Source organism: Chelonoidis abingdonii, chromosome 13 (genome assembly GCF_003597395.2).
Source record: "Chelonoidis abingdonii isolate Lonesome George chromosome 13, CheloAbing_2.0, whole genome shotgun sequence".
Classification (NCBI taxonomy): domain Eukaryota; kingdom Metazoa; phylum Chordata; order Testudines; family Testudinidae; genus Chelonoidis; species Chelonoidis abingdonii.
In genome coordinates, this window is record NC_133781.1 from 1,046,820 (window position 1) to 1,070,668 (window position 23,849).

At 40.8% G+C, this 23,849-nt stretch overlaps 1 protein-coding gene across 1 annotated transcript; it reads right to left on the reverse strand.

Annotated features, from left to right (window-relative positions):
- Nucleotides 1-675: 675 nt before the first annotated feature.
- Nucleotides 676-14,908, reverse strand: LOC116820393 (L-amino-acid oxidase-like). The gene is made up of 7 exons (XM_032772820.1): nucleotides 14,896-14,908; nucleotides 8,270-8,493; nucleotides 7,115-7,221; nucleotides 5,071-5,272; nucleotides 2,868-2,921; nucleotides 2,188-2,321; nucleotides 676-1,489 (listed from the first exon to the last, which is right to left on the reverse strand). Exons 1-7 carry the CDS (start codon nucleotides 14,906-14,908, stop codon nucleotides 676-678), a joined length of 1,548 nt encoding a protein of 515 aa, XP_032628711.1.
- Nucleotides 14,909-23,849: the final 8,941 nt, after the last annotated feature.

The window sequence follows — 23,849 nt, forward strand, 5'->3', positions numbered from 1 at the left end:
CTTTTCACCAATGGACAGGTTGGGTCAGTGAGGCAGAGACCTGAATGGAGTGCCATGCAGAGCTGCTTATGCCATCCCAGGAGGGACCCCAAGAAACATTTTTTTTCTGCAAGGATCTCCAAGGGAGTGTAGAAACTTTGCCATTGGTTTGGAGACAAGGACATATGATGTTCTGTGCAGCTATTCCTTTGGAGAGTGCTGAGGTGGCTGATGGGATCAGCAAGGGCTGGACTTGTGGTGGCTCCAGAAAAGGGAGGCAGAACAACCACAGTTTCCATGCTATGTAGGCTGTGGTTCAGATTATGTGACTGATCAGGTCAGGGGGAGTCAGAATCCCCTTCACACTCCTGCATGGGACACTCAGACCTAGGACTAAGTGAAGCTACTTGCTCACTTATCATCTTCCTAGAGCATGTGGATGCAAGGGGACTGGACAGGGATTGGGCACAACCTTGGCTTCCTGGGAGCTGAGCAGAGTGATTGGGGCTGCTCAGCAATGTGAGTAACAATCTAATGTTGGTGCGGGCAATTTATGCACTGCCCCTTCAGGGCAGAACCTCAAGTAACAATCGAGTAGTGCATAGTGATTAGTGGTACAATTTCTAATTCCTCAAGTGCTAGCTGGTTCATTTGTCCTTTCCCTAAACACCCTCACTATTATGGTTATTGAATTGACTAAAGTTCATTTTCCTTCAGCTCATGTTGCTGCTGCCTTGGTGAGGCGTTAATAACAGCATGGATGTTCCTGGCTGCTCTCAAACCAGATTTCATAGCGGTGTCAATCCAGGCATGAGGTTGGGCTGTGAGTTCTCCTGAAAAATGGATTCTCCCTTCATTCTGAAACAGAGCCTTGGAGTAGTCGACATATTGATACTGCGTGAAGGAAACATATGAGCCCATGGAATATCTGTCCAGGCCCCATTTCTTGATCACATATTTATTGCAGACACGCTGGATATAATCTTTGGGTAGCTGGTGGATTTTTGCCAGGTCCTCCAGCACCACATCAACACATTTTTCATCACTAAGGGGAATAAAGAATTCAGCATCATCGCCCCAAGTGTAGGAAGCCAGGATCACACCCAGGCCACTGGGGAAATTGTGGTTGGGATAGTAGATGAATCTGGATGGGCGATCAGTGATTGATCTCCCACCATGGATTCCATCCTTCTCCCAAAACTTTTTAGTACAGGCCAAAGCAATCTTGACATCCTTTGTGTAGTGAATGGAGCGCAGGGCATGGGTCTTGAGAGGAGAAAGAGGTGGAGAAAATTTAATGAACCGTGCGGCTTTTGCTGTGGTTGTGACAAGGACATAATCGGCTGTCACAGATAGGAGGTCCGATGTGTTTGCCCTACGGTAAGACACTATCACTTGGTCACCCTTGGTTAGTATCTTCACTACTGCAGAGTGAAACTGAATACTTCCATGAACATACTGGTAGAAAGCATTAGGAAGTTGATCGAATCCCCCCGTTATCTCATCGTAACTGAAAGAAAGAGGGAAAAGATATTATGATAAAACAATGACATCCCCTGAAAAGTTATCAGAATTAATTTCACAAGAAGAAGACTTATGAGGAGAGCTGTAAGGAGCTTCACAGCTGAAGATACAAGCTACCCTCCACTGATTCTCCAACTCCATCTTCTAGCAGAGTGCCAGGTCTGCTGCAGTTAAGCTGAAGACCAGTTCTATGATTAAAGATTCACTCTTCCAAATGATCTAGAACCTCATGGTTACTCACATTGCCTTGGAATTAGGTATGTTTTATAGGATTGTGAGTAGAATTAGTGATCTTATATGGGGTCATTTAACAAAAGAGTTTGTGAGATACAACAGAGCTCTGCCCCAATATGCCCATAGCACATACGCTCTTGAGTTAATTATTGTATTCCATAGGAACCCACCAGCTAGAAGCCATGGACTCTTTCGGTAATGCTCACTCTGTGTGAAGGGACCTTTGCATTTCATGGCTAGTGAATTATGCACATACCCTCTGTGACTACTGAGATCAACAGTGCCTTTGTGAAAGAAGGTGCCAGCTTCATTAATAGAAGGGATGATAGATGGATGAGATAGAATGAGGTTGCAGAGGTATTTAAAAATGGATGGTTAGATAGACAGAGCCTACCACAGGCACATGTTCTTCCAAATATAAAGCAAGTAAATAGATTCATTTCTTCTCACCTGTTGTTGGAGAAGGTAACATGAGCCATGACTGAGTGAAGAAATGACATGTAAAATCTACCATCTTCGTTCATCAAGTCACCAATCATGTCAATGGCTCCTCTACTTAAATGTCCTTCTTTAATTAAATACTCCTGGATGGGAAAGAGTGGAGAGGGTGGAAGGTGCATGCGTATTATATCCTTATTTATAAATGACAGCCGAAGAGATATTCCATTGCAGATGAGCACAGAAATTATTCAGTATGTATTAGGGATGGGCAGTGGTCGAAGCTATTCACTACCCCCCTGTGTGATTTGTCTGCTTCATCGTAACCAATCATTAAAGTAAGGTTGATGTTCACTTTCAAGACACAATCCCTCACCCCTTTCCATTCACAGGATGAAATCCTGATCTCAGAGATAACATGGATCCACGTCCCTGACCTCATCTTGCCAGAAAGCAGAGCCAGGAAGACCCAAGGGGGAAGTATGTGGTGCCCCTGAAAGACCCATGAGTAGAATGTACTACCTCTGCCCGGCCAGAATCTTTAGGAGAAGTCCGATGCATTATCTCCTACCATGACTGTGTGCATGTGGCAAGACCTATACCACAAGGAGTTCTATTGCCTAACGTAATGAAAGGTTTAGGAAACTAGAAACATTTAGATTCAAAGATACTGGAATGCCATATTCAATTACCTTGGTGGAAAAGGAGTCATATTTCTCTTTCAGAGCATTGCAGTCTGTTGTCACCTGGGGAGCAACCAAGACAACAGTCATTTGTTTCATGATCATGGCTCTGCCTTTAAAGGTTCCCCTTCCCCCTCCACCCCACCCATATGTGATTATGTACTTAAAGACTAAGGCTGTACCAAATTCACGGACATGAAAAACGCTTCATGGACAGTGGAATCAGAGGGATGGACACGGTTTTTACTGGCCCCCGGCTCCAGTTGCTAGTCTCCTCTGGGCTGGGGAGGGAAGTGAATATTTGAAAACATGAAACTGACTAATTTTCAAATCCTATGGCCATGAAATTGACCAGAATGGACCATGAATTTAGTAGGGCCATATTAAAGACAGTGTCCTAGTGCATATGAACAAGGGGGAGGGATATGGAATGACCTCTCAGGGGAAAGAGCTGTTAACAAGATCTTTTTAACAAGGGTAAGGTAGCTTTTTGTTTTCCATTTCTACATTTATCTAGCTAACTGAACTGCTTTCACTCAGACTTTCTAGAATATAAAAAGAAATAGACCAAAGGGAAACCTTTCAGTAGTGCCTACATTAATTTGTAAAAGCAGCAAAGAGTCCTGTGGCACCTTATAAACTAACAGATGTATTGGAGCATGAGCTTTCATTGGTGAATACCCACTTCGTCGGATCCATGTGACGAAGTAGGTATTCACCCACGAAAGCTCATGCTTCAATACATCTGTTAGTCTATAAGGTGCCACAGGACTCTTTGCTGCTTTGACAGATCCAGATTAACATGGCTAACCCTCTGATACATTAATTTGGGGCCTTAACTCCCATTTTCATAAGTGACTTAGGTACCCGGGGAAGGAGTAGGGCAGATTTTCAAAGGTATTTAGGCATCCAGAGATGCCAATAACCCACCTGCTGGGATTTTTGAAAGTATGTTGGGTTGGGATTCGCAAAGCATTTAGGAACCTAATTGTCATTAAAATAAGTGGGAGTTAGGTACGTCGGTCTTTTGAAAAAACCACTGCGTGCTAGGGCCCACATTTTGAAAAACATTGCTGTGCTCATTGATGCACTGATTTAGGAGAGTAAGTCTCATTTTGAGACAATGCGATTGACACAGTGATTTAAGTACCTAACTCCCTTTGTAATTTATTGGAGTTAGGAGCCTAAATATCTTTGTGAATCCCACACTTAATCATCTCAATCCCATTGACTGTCTATGGCAGGGGTAGGCAACCTATGGCATGTGTGCCGAAGGTGGTATGCAAGCTGATTTCCAGTGGCACTCACACTGCCCGGGTCCTGGCCATCGGACCGAGAGGCTCTGCATTTTAATTTAATTTTAAATGAAGCTTCTAAAACATTTTGAAAACCTTATTTACTTTACATACAACAATAGTTTAATTACCTACTATAGACTTATAGAAAAAGACCTTCTTAAAACATTAAAATGTATTACTGGCACACGATACTTTAAATTAGAGTGAATAAATGAAGACTTCGGACACCACTTCTGACAGGTTGCCAACCCTTGGTCTATGGGAATCCTAAGTACCTAAATCCCTTTTGAATATGAGATGTAGGCTTCTCAGTCAGTTATCGTTAAACATCTGGGCCTAGATTCCCAGAGGGTCTTAAGCTTGCATGCTCAGCATTGTAATACCTAAAAAGTAGGTGCCTAGAAATGCACTGGGGTTCACAAAGTCTGAGTTAGATGCTCAGGTTCCTACCTGATGAATGGAAGGAGGTAACACCCAAGAATGGGAACCACAAAAGCTAGCTTGCCAGGTCACCTAAATGAGCCAATGAGAGATGCCAAGGAAAGGGGTGTGTTCTAACTACTCCTACTCAGCAGGGCTTAATTTTTAATGAAATGTTCAAGCAATTTTTTTTACATTCATAACTGAGGTAGCAAGCCCAGTAATGCCAGAGTTATGACCTTCTTAGCCTAGAGATGCCAGGGCTCAGTCTTGGCAAGCCCTGGCACAAATTATGCACTGTCTCTCAGGCAGGTCAGCACCTAAAACCCAAGCTCTGCCAGCTTGCCTGGGTTGAAAGGACTCTTCAGCTTGAGTGAGATGATTTTGTGTGGGTGGATGAGACAGGTTTAGGGCCAAAATATGATGAACAGCCATGCTAACTTTGAAGTGAAGACCTACCTACAGTACATGAGTCCATTCCACAACACACATACCTTATCCAATGTCTGCTCATAAAGTTGAGTGGCAGATTTTCCCTTCTCTGAGGGATGCACTGGGTACTGCAAGATATTAGGGTTTTGTTCCACATCTTTATGTCTTGCTCTGACATTGTTAACCAAATACCAGGCATTTGCATCAGTATTATAGAATGTATTCAGTTTAAGTTTAAATTGTTTAATAAATTCACGCACAATCCTAGAGATAAAGGAAAGAGTAGAAAAAAAGAAAATGTTAAAAATGTGAAAGAATGTTATATGCTCATATATGATCCTCTAACAAAAATCAGATGGCTCCTACCTATGTAACTGAAATTATTTGTGGGTATATGACCCTAAAGATATATTTCACCTGAAGACACTCATGCAACTAGTGCTGTAAACTTTTTTCAATTGTGAAAAATTTTGAAATATTGACGTTATTTCAGTTTTGCAGGGTTCACATCAGACTCAATTTCACAACTTTTTAATTAAAAAAATGGAGGGGAAATATACTACAAACCCAAGTTTTCAGTAAATGAGCAACACTGATAAGTATTTAAATAATGATTTATGTTTCCAATAAAAAAATTAGGTAAATGTGTCATGAAAAACTTTGGTAAAATAATAATTTTTGTTTGAAAAATGTTGACCATCTCTTCCAATCAGAACAGTCCCATTTACTTCAATGATTACACATGATGATCAAGTATTACATCTATTAATTGAAAAATCAGACTCTTTCTCACTCATTACAAGACACATGACAGCAAAAGCGTCCCATTCCTAAAATTCTTCAGAATAAAAAAATCAGATATATAGATGTATTTGTAATACCACTACTAGGGGGTGTATCTGCAGGGATTGAACCTTGGGACCTAAGGATTGAAAACAAAACCCTGCTGTGGTTGAGCTACAGGGTAAGACAGCAGCAGATTCGTAAGCAGATCTGTTTGTGAAAACTGTTATTCTATCCCGAGAGAAATACTGATATTTTCATAAAAAGAACAGGAGTTCTTGTGACACCTATTATTAACAGGGGAGAAAAACTTTTGAAGTGATAATCAAGATGGCCCATTTTGGACAGTTGATATGGAAGTGTGAGGATACTTTAACAGGGGGAAATAAATTCAATTAGTGTAATGACGAAGACATTCCCAGTCTCTGTTCAAACCTAAGTTAATAGTATCTAGTTTGCATATAGTTATGCAATAGTTTGCATATCATTTGCATATAGTTATGCAAACTAGATACCATTAACTTAGGTTTGAACAGAGATGGGGAATGGCTCGGTCATTACACTAATTGAATCGATTTCCCTATGTTAAAGTATCCTCACACCTTCGTGTCAACATCCAAAATGGGCCATCTTGATTATCACTTCAAAAGTTTTTCTCCCTTGTTAATAATAGCTTCTCTTAATTAATTAGCCTCTTACTGTTGGTATGGGTACTGCCACCTTTTCATGTTCTTTGTATGTATAAATATCTTCTTGCCGTATGTTCCATTCAATGCATCCGATGAAGTGGGCGGTAGCCTATGAAAGCTTATGCTCAAATAAATTTATTAATCTCTAAGGTGCCACAGGTACTCCTGTTCTTTTTGCTGATACAGACCAACACGGCTGCTACTCTGATTATTTTCATGTTGTTTTCATCCCAAAGTGTGATGAAAGGTTCTGAACATAAATGTCAAAACATCTAGACATTCCCAAATAAAAATGTTTCAATTTGGTTGGCTGGCTTGAAATGAAATGTCTGTCTGAGACTGCCTGAGCAACCACAGCCAAATCTTTGGTTCCCCTTTTGCTTCTGGGGGAATTAATTTGGAGCAGTCCTGGGCCCTGGGATCTCTCTTGTCATTTAGCTGCACTGGCTGGTGCAGTAGCAAGCCACTACTAAACCCACTCTTTGCTTCTGCCCACCCACTTCCAGCTCCTTTGTGCAAAGAGTAATAGCTCCAAAGATTTTTTCCCCTAGGAATTATCAAAAAAAATCTTTAAAATGGGATTTCCACTATTCTGAATAAGGTTGGTGGCTCAGCTGGGTGAACTATACATTACCTGTGATGCTTTGGCAAACGCATGGGTCCCAGATCCATGTACCAATCTCGTTCTCGATAGGTCTCGATGCGTCCTCCCAAGCGGCCACTGGCTTCCAGAACTAGAACCTAGGAACATGGAACACTGGCCCTCATTTTCAATCCTTTGTCAGTATATTTCTCTCTTATATGGTAAAGGATGATTTGGTCATCACAGAAATAAAATTAATATTTTATAAAAGTAATTTTGGACAATAAGTATGCACCCAGGCTTTGATTCAGGAAAGCAAGTAAGTACATATTAAACTTGAATTTGAACACCCTAGGATTTAAGCATGTGCTCAAAGTAATTATGTGCTCAAAGTAAGCATATGCTTAAAGTAGGTATGTGCTCAAGCAGTTTTTCAAACAGAAATGTATTCCTAAACTGAGAGCTCAAGGGTCAGATTCTAATATGGTGGGTTTTACACTAATAGTAGCCTTTCCAATATATTGTAAATACCAGATTTTCAATGACAGAGTGTTTAGTACAACAACTAAGCAATTAAAGCATAAGTGCACAACGGATCTCTGTTGATTTTTCCAGGCTTGGGTGGGGGGCTGTAGTTGTTGGGTGCTCTCTAGAGGGAGAGTTGTGGATGTGTAGGCAGCGGGTAGGGGGATAGTGGATTTCAGTCTTTCTCAAGGCCTACAGGAAGGCCAAGAGAGTAGCTCCTTGGAAAAACAAAACAAACAAGAAAGGCAAGGTTGCAAAGTGAGGTTGTTATGGGATGGCTAATATCCATTTTCACACATAAAAAATTTTGTTGGAAACATGTGGCCTATAAAGGAGTTAAGGTGAAGTGTTTGAGTCTTTTGGAACATTTCCTTAAGTAACCACCATCTTCATAAAATACAGTGACTGCAGGGCTTATTTGTTACAGCATTATTATTTTTTCTTTTGGTTATGTTGTTATTCCTCTAACAACCTTAAGTTTAAGTCAATTAACTTTTTGTCTCGAAAAGAAAAAAAAATATTCTGCCATCTTTCTCCTTTGTTTGTTCACTTGGCTTACTTAAGGTCACCTCCTTTGGTTCTTCTACATTGCTAATGCTATGAAAAAGAAACAATAAGACTATTTCAAGGGAGCACTGTTTCCCTGGCCTTTCTCTGGCTCCTCTCAGTTGACAGAATTACCTCACAACCAGCATCTCTCAACAATTTGGCAGCTGTGAGTCCGCTGATTCCTGCCCCAACAATCACCACCTTCTTTGAATTACACTTTCTTTCCAATCCGTTTTTGGCAATATCCACCAGTTCATCATAGTCAGGGTCATCGAAGCATTGTTCCCACTTCTTCAGTTTGCCAGGCAGGCTCTCCAAGCTCGGGAATACCACAAGGAGTAAGAGCTGAAGAAATACTGGAGACAGATATATAAAAAAAAACAGATGACACAAAAGGTGAAGGCATCTCTTTCTCTTAGAACATGGAGCTCAGTAATATCACTGACATGATGCGCCTTAGCTTAAGGAAGAGGCTGACACCCTGAAATGTGGAGCTCAGTTGTATTAACAAACTAGGAGAGTTATTATGATAAAATGCAATGAGCATATAAGCGAAGGGAAGTTAATACTCAAATCCTCTAACAGTTGCTGCACTCTTCTAAACTAAAATATCACGTGGCCCATTCAAACATTTTCTACATTGAAGGTCCTGGCCTCCACACATACATTTAAATTTGTGCATCCCACAGAGAACTGATGATATGGGGTGTGCCTGTCCTGTGAGGGAATGGCGCAGGACAAATTCATATGATGCGATTGATAATCAGGTCTTCAAGAATTGGCCTCATGGGTTGAATTGAGGAACCGAACCTGAGTATTCTTCATAACATTTAAAAACTCAGTTCTGCTTTTCCTTTCCATGGTACAGGACAATTTTTTCTTCTGTTTTTCCAACATATAAATCCCAGATTTCCCCTCTCACAGAGCACAAAGGAGTTCCCACTCCTGCTGAGCACAGCTGTTTAAGTGTCAGACAGCAAACAATGTGGTTCATCACATATCCAATTCCCAATCCAGTTAGAGCTTTAAAAGATCAAATCAACAATCTAAATTCTATTGTAGCGTTCAAAGCAACCTTAGCAGCACCCACGCCACCCTTTCTTCCCATGTAGCCTAGTGTAGGCAGCACTGTTGAACAAAAATGAGGTGAACTTTATACCCTAGAGCTCTCTGACAGTCTCTGTGGGCCACTGGCCACTGAAATAAATGTATCTCACAGGACATGGCATAATATATCTTGAATTTTGTTAGGCTTTTGACACAATCCTACATGACATTCTCATTAAAAAACACCTAGGGAACTTTGGTCTAGGTGAAATGAATATAAGGTCGGTGCAGAACTGGTTGAAAAACTGTACTTAAAAGTGTATAAGGAAGGGGTCTGCCTGTGGGAATACACGCTTGCAGTGTTTCAGTACACGTTCAGTGTTTCCTGATGCCACTTTTTTTGGATAGAACAAGAAGCAATTGGCTTAAACTGCAGCAAGGAAGGTTTAGGTTGGACATTAGGAAAAAGTTCCTAACTGTCAGGGTGGTTAAACACTGGAATAAATTGCTTAGGGTGGTTGTGGAATCTGCATCACTGGAAATATTTAAGATTAAGTTAGATAAATGTCTATCCGGGATGGTCTAGACAGTGTTTGGTCCTGCCATGAAGGCAGGGGACTGGACTCGATGACCTCTCGAGGCCCTTTCCAGTCCTAGAATCTATGACTCTATGAATCAATGGTTTGCTGTGAGACTGAGAGTATGTATCCAGTGGAGTCCTGTGGAGGTCTTTGTGTGGCACTGTACTATATAATATTTTCATCAGCAATTTGGATGATGGAGTAGAGATTATGCTTATGAAATTGGCAGACGACACCAAACTGGACGGGACTGAAAGCACTTTGAAGATTGGGATTGGAAAATTGAAAGTGATCTTGGTAAATTGGTCTGAAAGAATTCAATAAAGACAAGTGCAAAGTACTATGCTTAGGAAGGAAAAATCAAATGTACACATACAAAATGGGGGAAAATTGCCTGGGTAGCAATAATTCAGAACAGGATCTGAGGGGTTATAATGGATCACAAACTGAATATGAGTCAACAATGTAAAAAGGCAAATGTCATTCTGTATTAACAGGCATGTTGGATATATGATACGGGAGCCGATTGTTCTGCTGTGCTGGGCACTTGTGACCAGTTTTGGGCACCATGTTTTACGAAAGACTTGGATGAATGGGAGAGAGTCCAGAGCAGAGCAACAAGAATGATAAGAGGGTAAGAAAACAAGAGCTCTGAGGAAAGGTTGAAAGAACAGGGCATGTTTGTTCTAGAGGAGAGAAGGCTGAGGGGACCATGATAATAATCTTCAAACATGTAAAAGATTGTTATGAAGGAGATGATGATCAATTGTTCTCATGTTCACTAAGAAAAGGACAAGAAATAATCAGCTTGAATTGTCACAACAGAGATTTAGTTAGATAGTAAGAAAACTTCATGACTGTAAGAACAGTCAAGCTTTGAAATAGGTTACCTAGGGAGGTTGTGGAATCCTCACCGTTGTAGGTTATTAAAAACAGGTTTCACAAATACCTGTCAGAGATAGTTGAAGTATACTGGGTGCTGCCTCAGCACAGAGATGATGGACTAGAAGAACTCTTGAGGTCCTTTCCAACCCTACAATTCTGTAATTTCTGTGATGAAGTAGATGTCTGAGCCTCCTCTAGTTTTCCTTTGGCAGTTGGCATAAACTGGAGCAACTCTGAACCTCCTTTAGTTTACACCACTGGCAGACAGAGATCCCCCAGATCAGGGAGGCAAAAAGCTATGTTTGGTCCAAGCTTCAATTCAGACCAAAAACTGAGTCATTGAAGAGATGTAGGGGGGCTATCTTCCATGTTTGGGGACATAGTTAGTGCCTTCTTTATAGTACCAAATGGACCCAGGTTACAAACAGGTCTAGGAACAAATCTGTTATAACTTAATTTCCAACATGGTTGGAACTGTCCTGTAGACACAGTTTTGAAGGTCAGGAGGAGGAATTCAGTTTCCTAGAACCTTTCTTCAGAACTGAAATATAATTTTAAAAATGGAAAGTTTAATTTTTGTTTTATGGTATTGAAAGAATAAGGCACTCTTAATTTTTCCTTAAAAGCCAGCATTGTCTGACCATCAAATCCACCACTCTGGGTGAGGATGGAGCCATATATTTCAGAGTGACTGAAAGTAACTGAGCACAAAATGTATCCAACACTTTGACACCAGGAATTATTTAGAGTCTCCACAGGTAGAAACACACTTATGTAATGTATTTCCTGTGACAGTGTGAGGACTTCAGGAAGATCTGGGTTGAAGGCACTGAACATTACTGCATCTGAAGAAGTGGTTTTTTACCCACGAAAGCTTATGTCCAAATAAATCAGTTAGTCTTTAAGGTGCCACTGGACTCCTTCTTGTTTTTGTGGATACAGACTAACAGGGCTACCCCCTGATACTTGAATATTGTGTGTCACAGTTCGGGGCAGCTGCAACTGTGTTTTCCCTTTCCCCACCCTTAGGCTTACAGCTCCCCAGACATCACCTCTCTTGGATGGAGACCCTGCATCTCCCTCCTTCCTGACTGGAGTATTTCCAGGCTACACAGCTGCCTGCCTATGCTGAGAATTCCCTAGCAAGTCAGACAGCCCAGCAATCCTACTTTGCTTTCTCTTCAGATGTCATAAACAGCATAATTGTCCACTAGTCACCACAAAGCTCTTTCTAAACAAGTACATTAATTCTTAAGGTGAAAGCATTACAGAGGCTATGTCTACACTACTCAGCTTTTAGTGACATGGCTGTGTCCATACAGCCGTACTGCTACAAGTCGCACAGCATAGCTGCTGTTTGTCGACTCTCCTGCTGACAAAAAACTTCCATCCCATAAGGAGCAGCATTTGTGGTGCTGGCAGGAGAGCACTCCTGCTGACAAAGTACTGTTCACGCTGGTACTTGTCATTGGAAACTTTTGTCTTTCAGCGTTGTTGTTTTTTAACACCTCTGAAAGGCAAAAGTTTTGTCATGCAATTGCAGTGTAGACATAACCAGAGAAAACCTACTCAGAACAAGAAAAGAACTTAGACATGCATGCCAGTAAGCTTACCAGAGACCACCCTAGCTCCAGCAAGGGCAGGTGAACAGCCCTACAAAACCCACCAGGACAAGTTTCTGTGATCACAAGTTCATAACAGTTGTTCCTCAGGACAAGCACCCTCATTAAAAGTTTAGTCCAGCCTATATGCAGCCAGGGTCTTTGATATGGATATAGATAATTTGTAGCAATGCTTTCCTCCTCAGGGCTTAGCTTCAAAAGGCTGAGAACTTGCCCAACTGGAAGTGTTATATTTGCATACCCTTCCCCCTGTGGATTTCCTGGGAAACTCCCTTAACTTTAAACATTCACATTGTTTCAAATGGTCCTTTGAAGATCACAACTCTTATCAAAGTTTCATTTACCATGTCTCCTCCCTAGAAATGTCCCCTACAATCCCACAACAATACATAAACATTTGCATTTTTAATACAATGAACTCCTAAAATACTGTTGCTTAATTCCATAAGGCTTGTCCAGGAGATTGCTATATTAGTTACTCCTAGGTTCTTCTTACACTGCAATTATCAGCATCCTTTTCCTTATTTTTGTATGCAATAGGACTGACAAGGAGATGATTGGGCTGAAGAGAAAAGTTCTGATGCCAGCAATATATTTGCTGTTACACCGCAGAACTAGAGATGTCTGCCAGAGCTAAACACCAACCAGAGATTATTTGGCAGAGGTTATATCCGTCAACAGGCAAGCAGGAGTGTTTGCCTTCAGAGCTCAGGTGGGAAAATAAAAACAATGTGGATGTAATTCATCCTGGTGGAGAATAAAGTCCTACACATCACATCAGTTCCATGTTCACTTGCTCCTGAAAAGAACGGCCATCTTGAGGATGGTATGGAGCCCTCTACACCATAAAATATTCCTGGAGGAAGGGACATAAGGATGTGTGGGTTGGGAATGGTCACCATAATTTCATTTTTGCTTTATTGATGGATTTGAAATTAGTTTGCAGGCAAGTGAAACAAGTAGAAGAGGAAAGAAAAACAAATATAATGGCTATGTCAGACCGCTAAGGATCCAGCAGCAACCTTTGACCTAAGCAACAACCTACAATTTCTTTTATTACTTTTTCCAGTTATGTCCAACTCAATTCCATTGTGGGCAGTGATATACTGCTGAACAATTCCTACGTTTGCTTCCCCCAACCTACCAAAGCTATTTCTCTCTTATCTGAAATGAACCTCAAGCGGATAATTCTCATAAATGCCTTGATCTCCTGCAAGCATTGGATCATCAGGTTCACTGCATTGTCAAGGGTCAAATGAGAGGATGATTATCATCAACACATTATCATCAGCAAGTCCTTACAAGTGCTGTATGTTCTTCCTCTTCTCTGTAACCATACACCATGAGTCTCTCATTGTCACAGCCTATTCATCCCCTTTAACTAAGTCTATGCAAGTAATCTCACTCAAAGTGTGGATCTGGCATCAACCCTTCCCAAATTTCATGCCACCAAGTCAGGTATCTTGCACTATGGAGGAGTAACAGAAGAAGTCAGTTGACTGATAGAACCTTCCCGCTGACACAAGTGAAGGCTTTTCAAATAAAAATTTCCCAATGCAGAAATAAAGAGAATTAGTACTAGACAGAAAATTGTATCTTGTTTTTTTATTTGTTTTTGTTTGTTTGTTTGTTTTTTGTAATAGACTGGTTTCATTTTTTTTCTCAGAAATGCTCGTGGAAATGTTCTGTTTTACTGACCAAAAACCAAGCCAAAACCCCTAAAAATAATCATTTTTCAGTTTTTCCAAAATATTTCGATTTTTGAAAACAAATAGAAAACCCCCCACAACAATTCAGCATTCAGTCTTTATTAAAAATGACTTTCTAAACAAATAAAAAAATCCCATAAACATTTTTTATTTGGAAATCAATTTTCTGCTGAGTAATTCTACATATGATACATTTTCATCAGCTGTAAAATTAATTTAGATTTCCACATTTGCATTCGCAACTCATTCCCCTTTCTTGGTCAAAATCAAATCTAAAGGCTTGTCTACCCTTACCAGGGGATCGACAAGCAATAATCAATGCATCAACCACAGATCGCTCTCCCTTCAACTCCTGTACTCCACCAGATTGAGAAGAGTAGGAGGAGTCGATGGGAGCACATCTTATGTTGACATCGTGTAGTGCGGACCCCATGGTAAGTAAGTCTAAGTTATGCCGATCTGAATTACGCTATTCAAGTAACTCAAATTGCATAGCTTAGATCAAATTTCCCCTGTAGTGTAGACAAGGCTTAGAACAACTGCCCCCCACCCCAGATACTTCTTCCACCTTCTGAAACAAAAAATGGTTCCCAGTTTGGATAGAGCAGGGCTATTACACCAGCATACCACAATACAATTGATTTTGCTATGTAACTGAGGCTAAGTGCAACCAAAAATATGCCATTAGTGCTGTTGTCTCCCACACTTAAAGTGAAATAAATGATAATGGGAGAAAAATAACTGAGAAAGAAAAGAAAGAAAGAAAGAAAGAAAGAAAGAAAGACACCATAACAAGAGAACAAGAAACATGTGAAAAGGAAAAGTTAATTGAATATCATTGGTAGAGTAAGATGCTCCCAAACTACGATCTATCCCCATCCCTCTGCAAAAGTTTTAAGAGAAGTTTCACTCACAGAACTTGTCCATGTCTCAAGTGGAAGCTCAAGTCAACAAGGGAGCCCTCTAATTTTATACATACAACTAGCCTGGCTGATAAATAGCCTCTAGGGAACTGCTAGCTCCATGTCTAATAAAGCTTGGAGATCAAAGGGCTTCCTCCTGTGATGCATTCAGCACAGCTTGTGGGTTGAGTCAGCACGTTCCAGATACATGGGACTCAGGATCAAAGAATGCGTGGGTATGGAGAGGCCCTGCCCTTTCTTCAAGTCCCTCTGAATCTGATAGCCCTCCATTCTTACCTAGAAAGCACCTTCTTTTCCCTTCATCTTCTTCTGCCCCCCTCCATAGCATGCTCACTGAACCCAATAGTGTATGTGATACTTTATAGCCTTTTTCATAGTCATATACTTTAATCACTGTGCAAATTATGGCTTTGACTAGACCCATAACAAAGACACAAACTCCCCAGTCTTTATTTAGGGTCCAGTCCTGCCAATTGCTCAGGAGACTCAGAACCGCACTGGATCAGACCTTATGGTTCTGGGTAGCACTCAGTTCTCTGAATTTCAAATAGCTCAGGTGTTTCCATATTTCAATTTTACCGTGCACCCAGATAATGGAATTGGAGCAAATCCATGTAAATAACTAGGATTAGTGCAAGGAATATACAGTGCATTTGGTATCAGAGATAGTTATACATGACACAAGGAGCAAAGCTAATTGTCTGTGACACATAGTTGTTATATCCTACAGAGAAAGGAAGATGTTTGCCTGGCATTTCTATTCAGGCAGAACTAAAGTCATTTTGGTGCTTTGTTTGAAAAGCATAACTTCAAATCTTTATTTTCTCAGTTTCATAGACTCATAGACTTTAATACCAGAACGGCCCATCACCATCATCTAGTCTGACCTCCTGCACATCACAGGACATAGAACCTTGCCCATCCACTCCTGTAACTGAAGTCCTCAAATTTTGATTTCAAGACTTCAAATTACAGAGAATCCACCATTGATTCTAATTCAAACCAGGAAGTGAGCCACGCCTCATGTTGAACAGTAAGGCAAGAAAAAAACAAACACCCCAGGATCTCTGCCACACTGACCTGGAGGAAAATTCCTTCCTGGCCCCAAGAATGGTGTTCATTTAAACCCTAAGTATGTGGACTAAACTGGGAAAGAATTCTTAATACTAACAGAGAGCCCTCCGTCTTCAGCATCCCATCTTCAGCCATTGGAGATATTCACTAATAGCAGTCACAGATGGGTCATATGCCACTGTAGTTCACCTTAGCATACCATCCCCTCGATAAATATATCAAGCTCAGTCTTGAAACAAGTTAGTTTCCCCTCCCCTTGATACTTTCTTTGGAAGGCTGTTCGTGAAATTCATACATATCATAGTTGTCTAATTTCAGGCCTTAACTTGCTGATAGCCAGTTTATATCCATTTGGCCCTTAACTTAAAGAAGTTCTCTCCATTCTTGGTGTTTGTCCCTCTGATGCATTTATAGAGAGCAATCCTATCTCCCCTCAACTTTCATTTTGTTAAACAAGCCAACCTTCTTAAGTCTTCTCTCATAAGGCAGGTTCTCCATTCTTCTGATCATCCTAGTAGCCTTTCTCTGCACGTGTTGTAATCTGAGTTCATCTTTCTTCAATATGGGAGATGAGAACGGCTCACAGTATTCCAGATGAGGTCTCACCAGCGTATTATATAATGGAAATAACACTTGCCTGTCTCTGCTAGAGATACCTTGCTAATGCATCTTAGGACTGCATTAGCCTTTTTACACAACCACATCACATTGGTAGCTCATAGTCATTTTATGATCAACCAGCAGACCCAGGTCTTTCTCCTCCTCTGTCACTTCCAACTGGTAAGTCTCCAGCTTACAGAAAAAATTCTTGTTGTTGGCCCCAAAGTGCCTGACCTCGCACTTTGAACTACTAAATTTCATCCCATTTCTATTACTCCAGTTTTCAAGGTAACCCAGACCTTACTGTATGATATTCCTGTCTTTGCCTACATTAGCAATACCTCCCAACTTGATGTCATTTGCAAATTTTATTAACACATTTCCACTTTTTATGCTAACATCATTGAGGTAAGGTTAAATCAGATTGATTCCAAGACTGATCCTTGAAGAACTCCACTTGTAACCTTTCTCCAGCCTGACAGTTCACCTTTCAGTATGACCTGCTGTAGTCTCCCCTTTATCCAGATCCTTACTCACTTTTCCATTCTTGTATTAATCCCCACCTTCTTCAAATTAATGAAAATTTTCTCATGTGTAACTGTATCAAATGCTTTACTGAAATCAAGTTAAATTAGCTCTACTGCATTTCCTTTGTCTAGAAAATAATTATCTTCTCAAAGGAAGAATTCAGGTTGATCTAGCATGATCTGCCTTTTGTAAAACCGTGTAAAACCATGTTGTATTTTATCCCTATTGCCATTTATCTTTTAAGCCTTTACTTATTCTCTCTTTCAAAATTTGTTCTAAGATGGTTGTTCCAAAATGTTTTCCCAGTATGACCCCATTTTCGCATATATTACTTCCTGTGACCCCACATAGCATGGAAGATACCATTCAAAAACAGTGGCCTCCATGCAGCTTGGCTTCTCACGCACTGTACGTGCAAGGTCATGCCACATAGAAGACACCATGTTGCTTTAGAAAAATGGCATCCTCCACACAGTGTGAGCTTGCACACGTCTGGTGTGTGCAAGGTCATGCTGCATGTTTTACTAAATATCATCTTTCGCATAGTTGGGATTGCTGCAACCCCATCTGCTCATGGAGTGACTCCGTGTGAGATCATGACCCACAGTTTGGGAACCACTATTCTACCACTATGCATACTACTGAGGTCAAACTAACAAGCCTGTCATTTGCTGGATCACTTTGTTTTCTTTCTTAAATATAGGTACTATATTTGCAATTCTCCAGTCATAGGATACGACCCCCAAATTTACAGATTCATTAATCATCCTTGCTATTGGGCTTTCAATTTTATGTGCCAATTCCTTTCTTATTCTTCAATGGAGATCGTCACTCTATCTGGAGTGTTTCACAGCTGTGCATGCCTACCTCAGGGCAGACTGTGAAAAACAGGTCCATAATTACATTTTAACAAGCCAATAACCAATGTTAATTTCTAGATCACTGTAGCAGTTTTACTATGGAGTTGTAGACAGTCCCCTGAAACTCTCCGATCTATCTTGTTACCTAGGCAAACTGGACTTAGTGATAAATAGTCACTTACACCAAAAATCACACCACATTCAAGTTGCTTCTGGTCCCAAGAGACCAGTCACTTAGTCCAGATCAACTGGTACCATAGATCTGACATCAGTAGCCAATTCTGTAATAAACTTTCTGAAGGTTTATTAACTAGAAAAAAGAAATAAGAGCATTATCTACAGGTTAAATCAACCAAATATACACACAAAATGAGCTGCAATCTAAATCCTAAGAGAGACAGAGTTGTAATGTTCTGTTAATTCAAAATGTCTTTCAGAACAGACCCAGGAGGTAACCTCTGTGTCTGGCTTCAGTCTGGTACCTCTGGCCCTGTGACAGACCAAACAGCAGAGATGGAAAATGTTCCTCTGTCTTTGTTTGATTTTCTTCCTTCAGCTTCCAAGTCCACAGAAGGAGCTTCCTTGCATGTAGCATTTCCAAGGTGTGATAGGGCCATTAATCAATCCTTTGTATTGCTGTGTTCCTAACGGCCCATTTGATTTTGATAGTTCCTCTGAATGGGGGCCAGGGGAACATTCTTTCCATCTGGATTCACAAGTTTAGAATAAACGTTTTCAAAGTTGTAAAGCAAAACTAACGTATTTCCTGATAGCATGAAATACAGACATAAGTAAGATTAATGCATGCAGCAACTTACAAACATGCTATAGAGTTTAAACACTGCATACAGTCTTATAAGACTAATACCTATTTTTAGCAACACTAACAAGCAAGTGAACTAGTCTGATCTTCACCTATGAGTTTGTCAGTTCTTAGCTAATGCTTGCAGCCTTGGCAAGCACTGACCTCTGGCGTGCCAGCATCACAGAAATTATCTGTGGCCCCTAGTTTGTTCCCAACAGGCTGTTTGAGTCATATATGGTAATTTCTACTTCCATATTCTTGTTCCCATGTGTCACTCTGACCCTGCCCCCAAGCTCCTCATTACCCTTATTAAAAACTTAGGCAAAGCATTTAGGTGTGAGCCATTCCTCAATTATCTTTAATCTCCATCCATCTTCAATGTTTAGCAGTCCCACTTCCTCTTTCCTGCTTTCTTTTCACTTAGCTAGCTAAATAACCTTTCTTATTTGTTTTAATCTCCTTTCCAAGGTCCACCTCTGCTTGGCTTTTGGCAGTTGTCATTTTATCCATCCAGGTAGCTTTCTTTGTTGATGCATCCCTTCTTCCATTCCTTGTAAGCTTTCTGATTTCTCTTAATCACTTGTTTGAGATGCTTGGCCAGCCATTTCAAAATATTTGAAATTTTATATAATTTTGAGCTCTAATGGTCTTGAAAGGTAATATATACGCAACAATGAATGGTGAGTTTTGTCTCATGTCTCACATTTTGAATTAAAAAAATCATTTTGGCTTGCTTTTTTACCCATGAAAGCTTATGCCCAAATAAATCGGTTAGTCTTTAAGGTGCCATTGGACTACTTTTGGAAACTGAGAAAAAAAGTTTTACTCTTTCAGTTTTCATTATTTTCCCAGTCTAAAGGAGGAAAGATAAAACATATGAGAAAGTAGGTTGAGAACTACTCTTTGTATTATGTCTTTACTGTATTCCAAATATAAGATTTGTTAGTGAAAACATTATTTTACATATTTTGGTTTTTCACCCTTTTCCACTTGGTAATAAATATGTAAAAATGTTATTTCCCCTATTTTCCATTACTTTCTAAAACTCCTCCTCCACTCCCACCAAATTTGGGTTTTTCCCTACTTTCTTTCACTTTTGTACCTGTCCTACAATTTTTCCATTGGAAAGAGAGAGAGAAGGAAAAAAAGGCAGAGAAAAGTTGGGAAAGTACCAATATTACAATAAAACAAAGAGAGGATACTGACATCATTCACTTTCCAAAACCAGAAAAAGACCCTGACATTTGGAGTCAAATCCTTGAAATATAAAAAATATTGAAAATCTCTATTTCACATGAAACATTTTCATCATTCAATTTTGTAAATTTTCCATGATTCAATGGAAATTATTTTGAAAAAAATAAAGAGATTTTTCCTTCAAACTTTGTGTAGTCAACACAAGCACTGTTTTCAATGGGAAAAAAAGTTTGGTTGACCCTTTTTGACCAGCTATAGGTAAAGTTTCCTTCCTCGACTCAGTCTGAGCTAATATTTTTGGCCAGGCTGGAGCTATCTTCTGACATTCTGACTGTACAAGGTGGCTGTTCATGTATATATGATTGGAATTTCAGTGGTAGTGTGGGAACTTCTAGCATTACCAGGAAAGGCTGGATTAAAGACTTTGACATTCTTGATAATTACTCTGTTCTTTTTAGGCTGCAATTATCTTCATCTCCTTGCAAATGTTTGTAAGTGATATGCTAAGAGAGATGCAAGGATGACTGGTCTAGAGAGAGGAATTGCCACCACAGATATTTTTGCAATCACATTGCAAATATGAAAACGTTCCCTGTAGATTAACTTCCACGGATCTGGACACCAAGCATGGATTCATCTGCAGAAATTATGTCCAGCAACAGACAGGCAGGGGTACTTAACTCCATCTCCCAGCTGGGAGCACAAAAATGATTTAGGGTGAACTTAACAGAAGGTTATGGATAGATTTTTATACCTCCATTAGAATAGCTGGAGGCCAAGGGCACAAACATGTCAGAACCATAGAAGACCGTCACCATGGTGATATGTGAGGTGCATGTGGAGAAGGCCTTGGAACTCCCCTCAGCTGGACAGCTAAATAAGATGACCATTAGGGTGAAAGCTTAAGAAACCAAGATCAAGGAGAACTGAATCAGGAGCAGAATCAGCCCCTCAGTGAATTCTACCACCTCACTAACCCATATGTCCATGCAGACCAGCTTCAAAATGGCCAGCACCTCAGAGAAGAAGTAGTTGATCTTGTTCAGGCTGCAATAGACCAGACTCATGGTGTGAAGCTGATGTGCCTTGTGGCAAAGAGGAAACCTCATGTGCACGAGCCAGTTGCCATCCTGGTATTGATCAGCCTGCTCGTGATAAGGGTACAGCACAGAGAGTTGCATTTGGCTGAGTACGTTTTAGGCCATCATAGCATGGAGGACACACTCGCTTATCCCCAGGAAGAGGAAGATGTACATCTGGGTGAGATAGCCAGCATAGGAGATATTCTTCCTCCTGGAGAGGAGGTAGAGCAGTATCTGGATCATAGTGGTAATGGTGTAGCTGATGTCCAGGAATGACTGGTTAGCCAGTAAGAAGTATGTGGAGATGATGTGATGTTACTGACATAACCTGTGACCGTATAGATCATTGTTGCAACCACTGTTATATATTTGCAGCAAATATTGTATAAAGGTTGTCATGTAAGGTGTGTATGGAAAGGTTATGATTTGATGATTATGATTATGCTATCTGTATGTGTGTATCATTTTTGTGGCTGAAGTTATGAATATTGGCTAGGTACATTTATCTCAATAAGTTTCGATTCTAAGTAGCCTCAGTGAAGCATTTGGTCAGCTTCTTGAGAAGGGACTATTCTCAGGCCATGGCTACACTGGCGCTTTACAGCACCGCAAATTTCTCGCTCAGGAATGTGAAAAAAACACCCCCCTGAGCACTGCAAGATACAATGCTGTAAAGCATCAGTGTAAACAGTGCCGTAGCGCTGGAAGTGTGGCTCCCAGCGCACGTGCAGCTCTGGGAGAGCTCTCTTCCAGCGCTGTCGCTGCGACTACATTCACACTTCAAAGCACTGTCGCGGCAGCATTCCCATGGCAGCACTTTGAAGTTTCGAGTGTAGCCATACCCTCAGTAAGTGCCCAAACGAGAAACACTTAACAGACAATGGACTTTGGAAGATGCCAATCCACATCTAAGCTTTCTGCTTGCTGTAATTTTCCACAGTAAGAACAAAGGTGTCCTACCACCTGAAAGAGACTATAAAAGGCAGCTGACTCATCTTCATCTTGTCTTCAGTCCTGCTTCTTACTTCTGGAGGAACACTGCTACAAACTTCAGAGTGGTATCCATGTTAGTCTGTATCAGCAAAAAGAACGAGGAGTCCTTGTGGCACCTTAGAGACTAACAGCCCTAATAAATTTGGGGTTTTCCCTACTTTCTTTCACTTTTGTACCTTTCCTAAAATTTTTCCATTGGAAAAGAGAGATATATGCCTCCGATGAAGTGGTGTTTAGCCCATGATATCTTATGCCCAAATAAATTTGTTAGTCTCTAAGGTGCCACAAGGACTCATTTTTATTGATACAAATTTAAGCTCTTTTCTGTTTGGCTGGTTTGGTTTGCCTTGGTGCGCAAATGAACCCCAGCCTTGGGCTGTAACTGCCCAGCGTTAAGCAATTTGTCTTGAATCGATACTCTCAGTTGGGTCCCACCAAAGCCAGCATTGTTATAGATGGGAGTCCCAAGGAAGTTCTCCAAGATGATGGCCTGGAAGTCCACAAACAGCAGCAGCTCCATCCTCCTATAGATGGAAAGAATCCCAGAAGGCTAAAATCTGACATGGAGCTTTTTCACTTGGAGCTGGCATCCAGGCAGGGTCTACATGGCTGTGCAGAAGGGCATGGAAAGCCGTACTTAGCTGCAGGGACAATATGACCTATCTGATTATCCCACTGAAGGCTAAGTCTCTCGTGTCTGAGAGCTCCAGGACATGGGATTAATGTCTCTGGCCAAACTCCTTCCTTTTGTACTCTCCAGAATAGGTGGGGTGAGCATTTGCAAGAACTTGTTGACAAGGTCCATGGGTGGTGGGTGATGCTTCCCTTTGGGGACGCTAGCCTCAGCTGGGACCAAGGTGGAGCTCTCTGCCATGCCTGGGGCACACCCATTTTGCCCACAGTCTCTGTTAGGATATAGATATTCAGGCCTGTCTGCAAAGGCCTATACTTTAAGACTTATTACTTAGCTAGTTATAGAGGTGTCATAAATAGATAGCTAAGGGTTAATGTTTCTTTTACCTGTAAAGGGTTAACAAAGGGAAAACCCTGACCTAGCAGGACCAACTGCAGAAAAGCCGAATTTTCTCAAAAGTGAGGGAAGGGAACTTCCATGGGTGTGTTTTGGTCTATTGTTCTGTCTGTTTGTTATTCTCTCGCTATGAAGGGTTTAAAGCCTTTGTAGTAATCTCCCAAGCTTATCTTTCTAAACCTGCTTCTGTTACCAGTTGTGAGTACAAAGGAAAAGCAATACGTTTTTATATATGTTTTTGTTATTTACAGTGCTGTGGTAACTTGCTGGAAATGTTTCAAATTGGATATCTTTTTGAATCAGACTGTTATATTCATATGTCTTTAGAGCAATCAGCCTGTATTTGTCATCTTGAGCATGAGTTTATATTCTATATGTCTTTTTCTTTCTTTTTTTATATAAGTTTTTCTATTGTCAAGACTTGCTTTGATTTCTCTCTGGGTAGGGTTAAGGAACAAGGGGAATTCTCTTTGTGTTAATCTACGGAGGGTAAGCTCCGGCAGCACCAGGAAACTGGTGGGAGGGGGAAAGAGAGAAAAACCTCTGGTTTACCTTGTGGTTTGAGGTTTGTTCTTTAGTGAAGAGAGGGACAGGCTTCTTGGTATTCGTATGTAAAGCAGATTGCACAATACTCTCAGGGTTAGCACCAGAGAGGAAAGTCTGGGTGGAGAGGGAGGGGGAGGGAAGTGGAGTAAATTCCTTTGGCCGTAAGACTCAGAGTCTGGTCTTGGAGGTCTGCTCCAGGAGAGGTTTTGGGGAGACCAGAGGGGGCCAAA

Bases quoted from the DNA above. Each gene is read 5' to 3' on its own strand.
- LOC116820393 (XM_032772820.1), bottom strand. The intron at 2,922-5,070 runs GTATGTGTGTTG...GTTGCTCCCCAG, and splicing joins ATGAGCAGACATTGGATAAG to GTGACAACAGACTGCAATGC. The intron at 1,490-2,187 runs GTGAGAAGAAAT...TCTTTCTTTCAG, and splicing joins GTTACCTTCTCCAACAACAG to TTACGATGAGATAACGGGGG.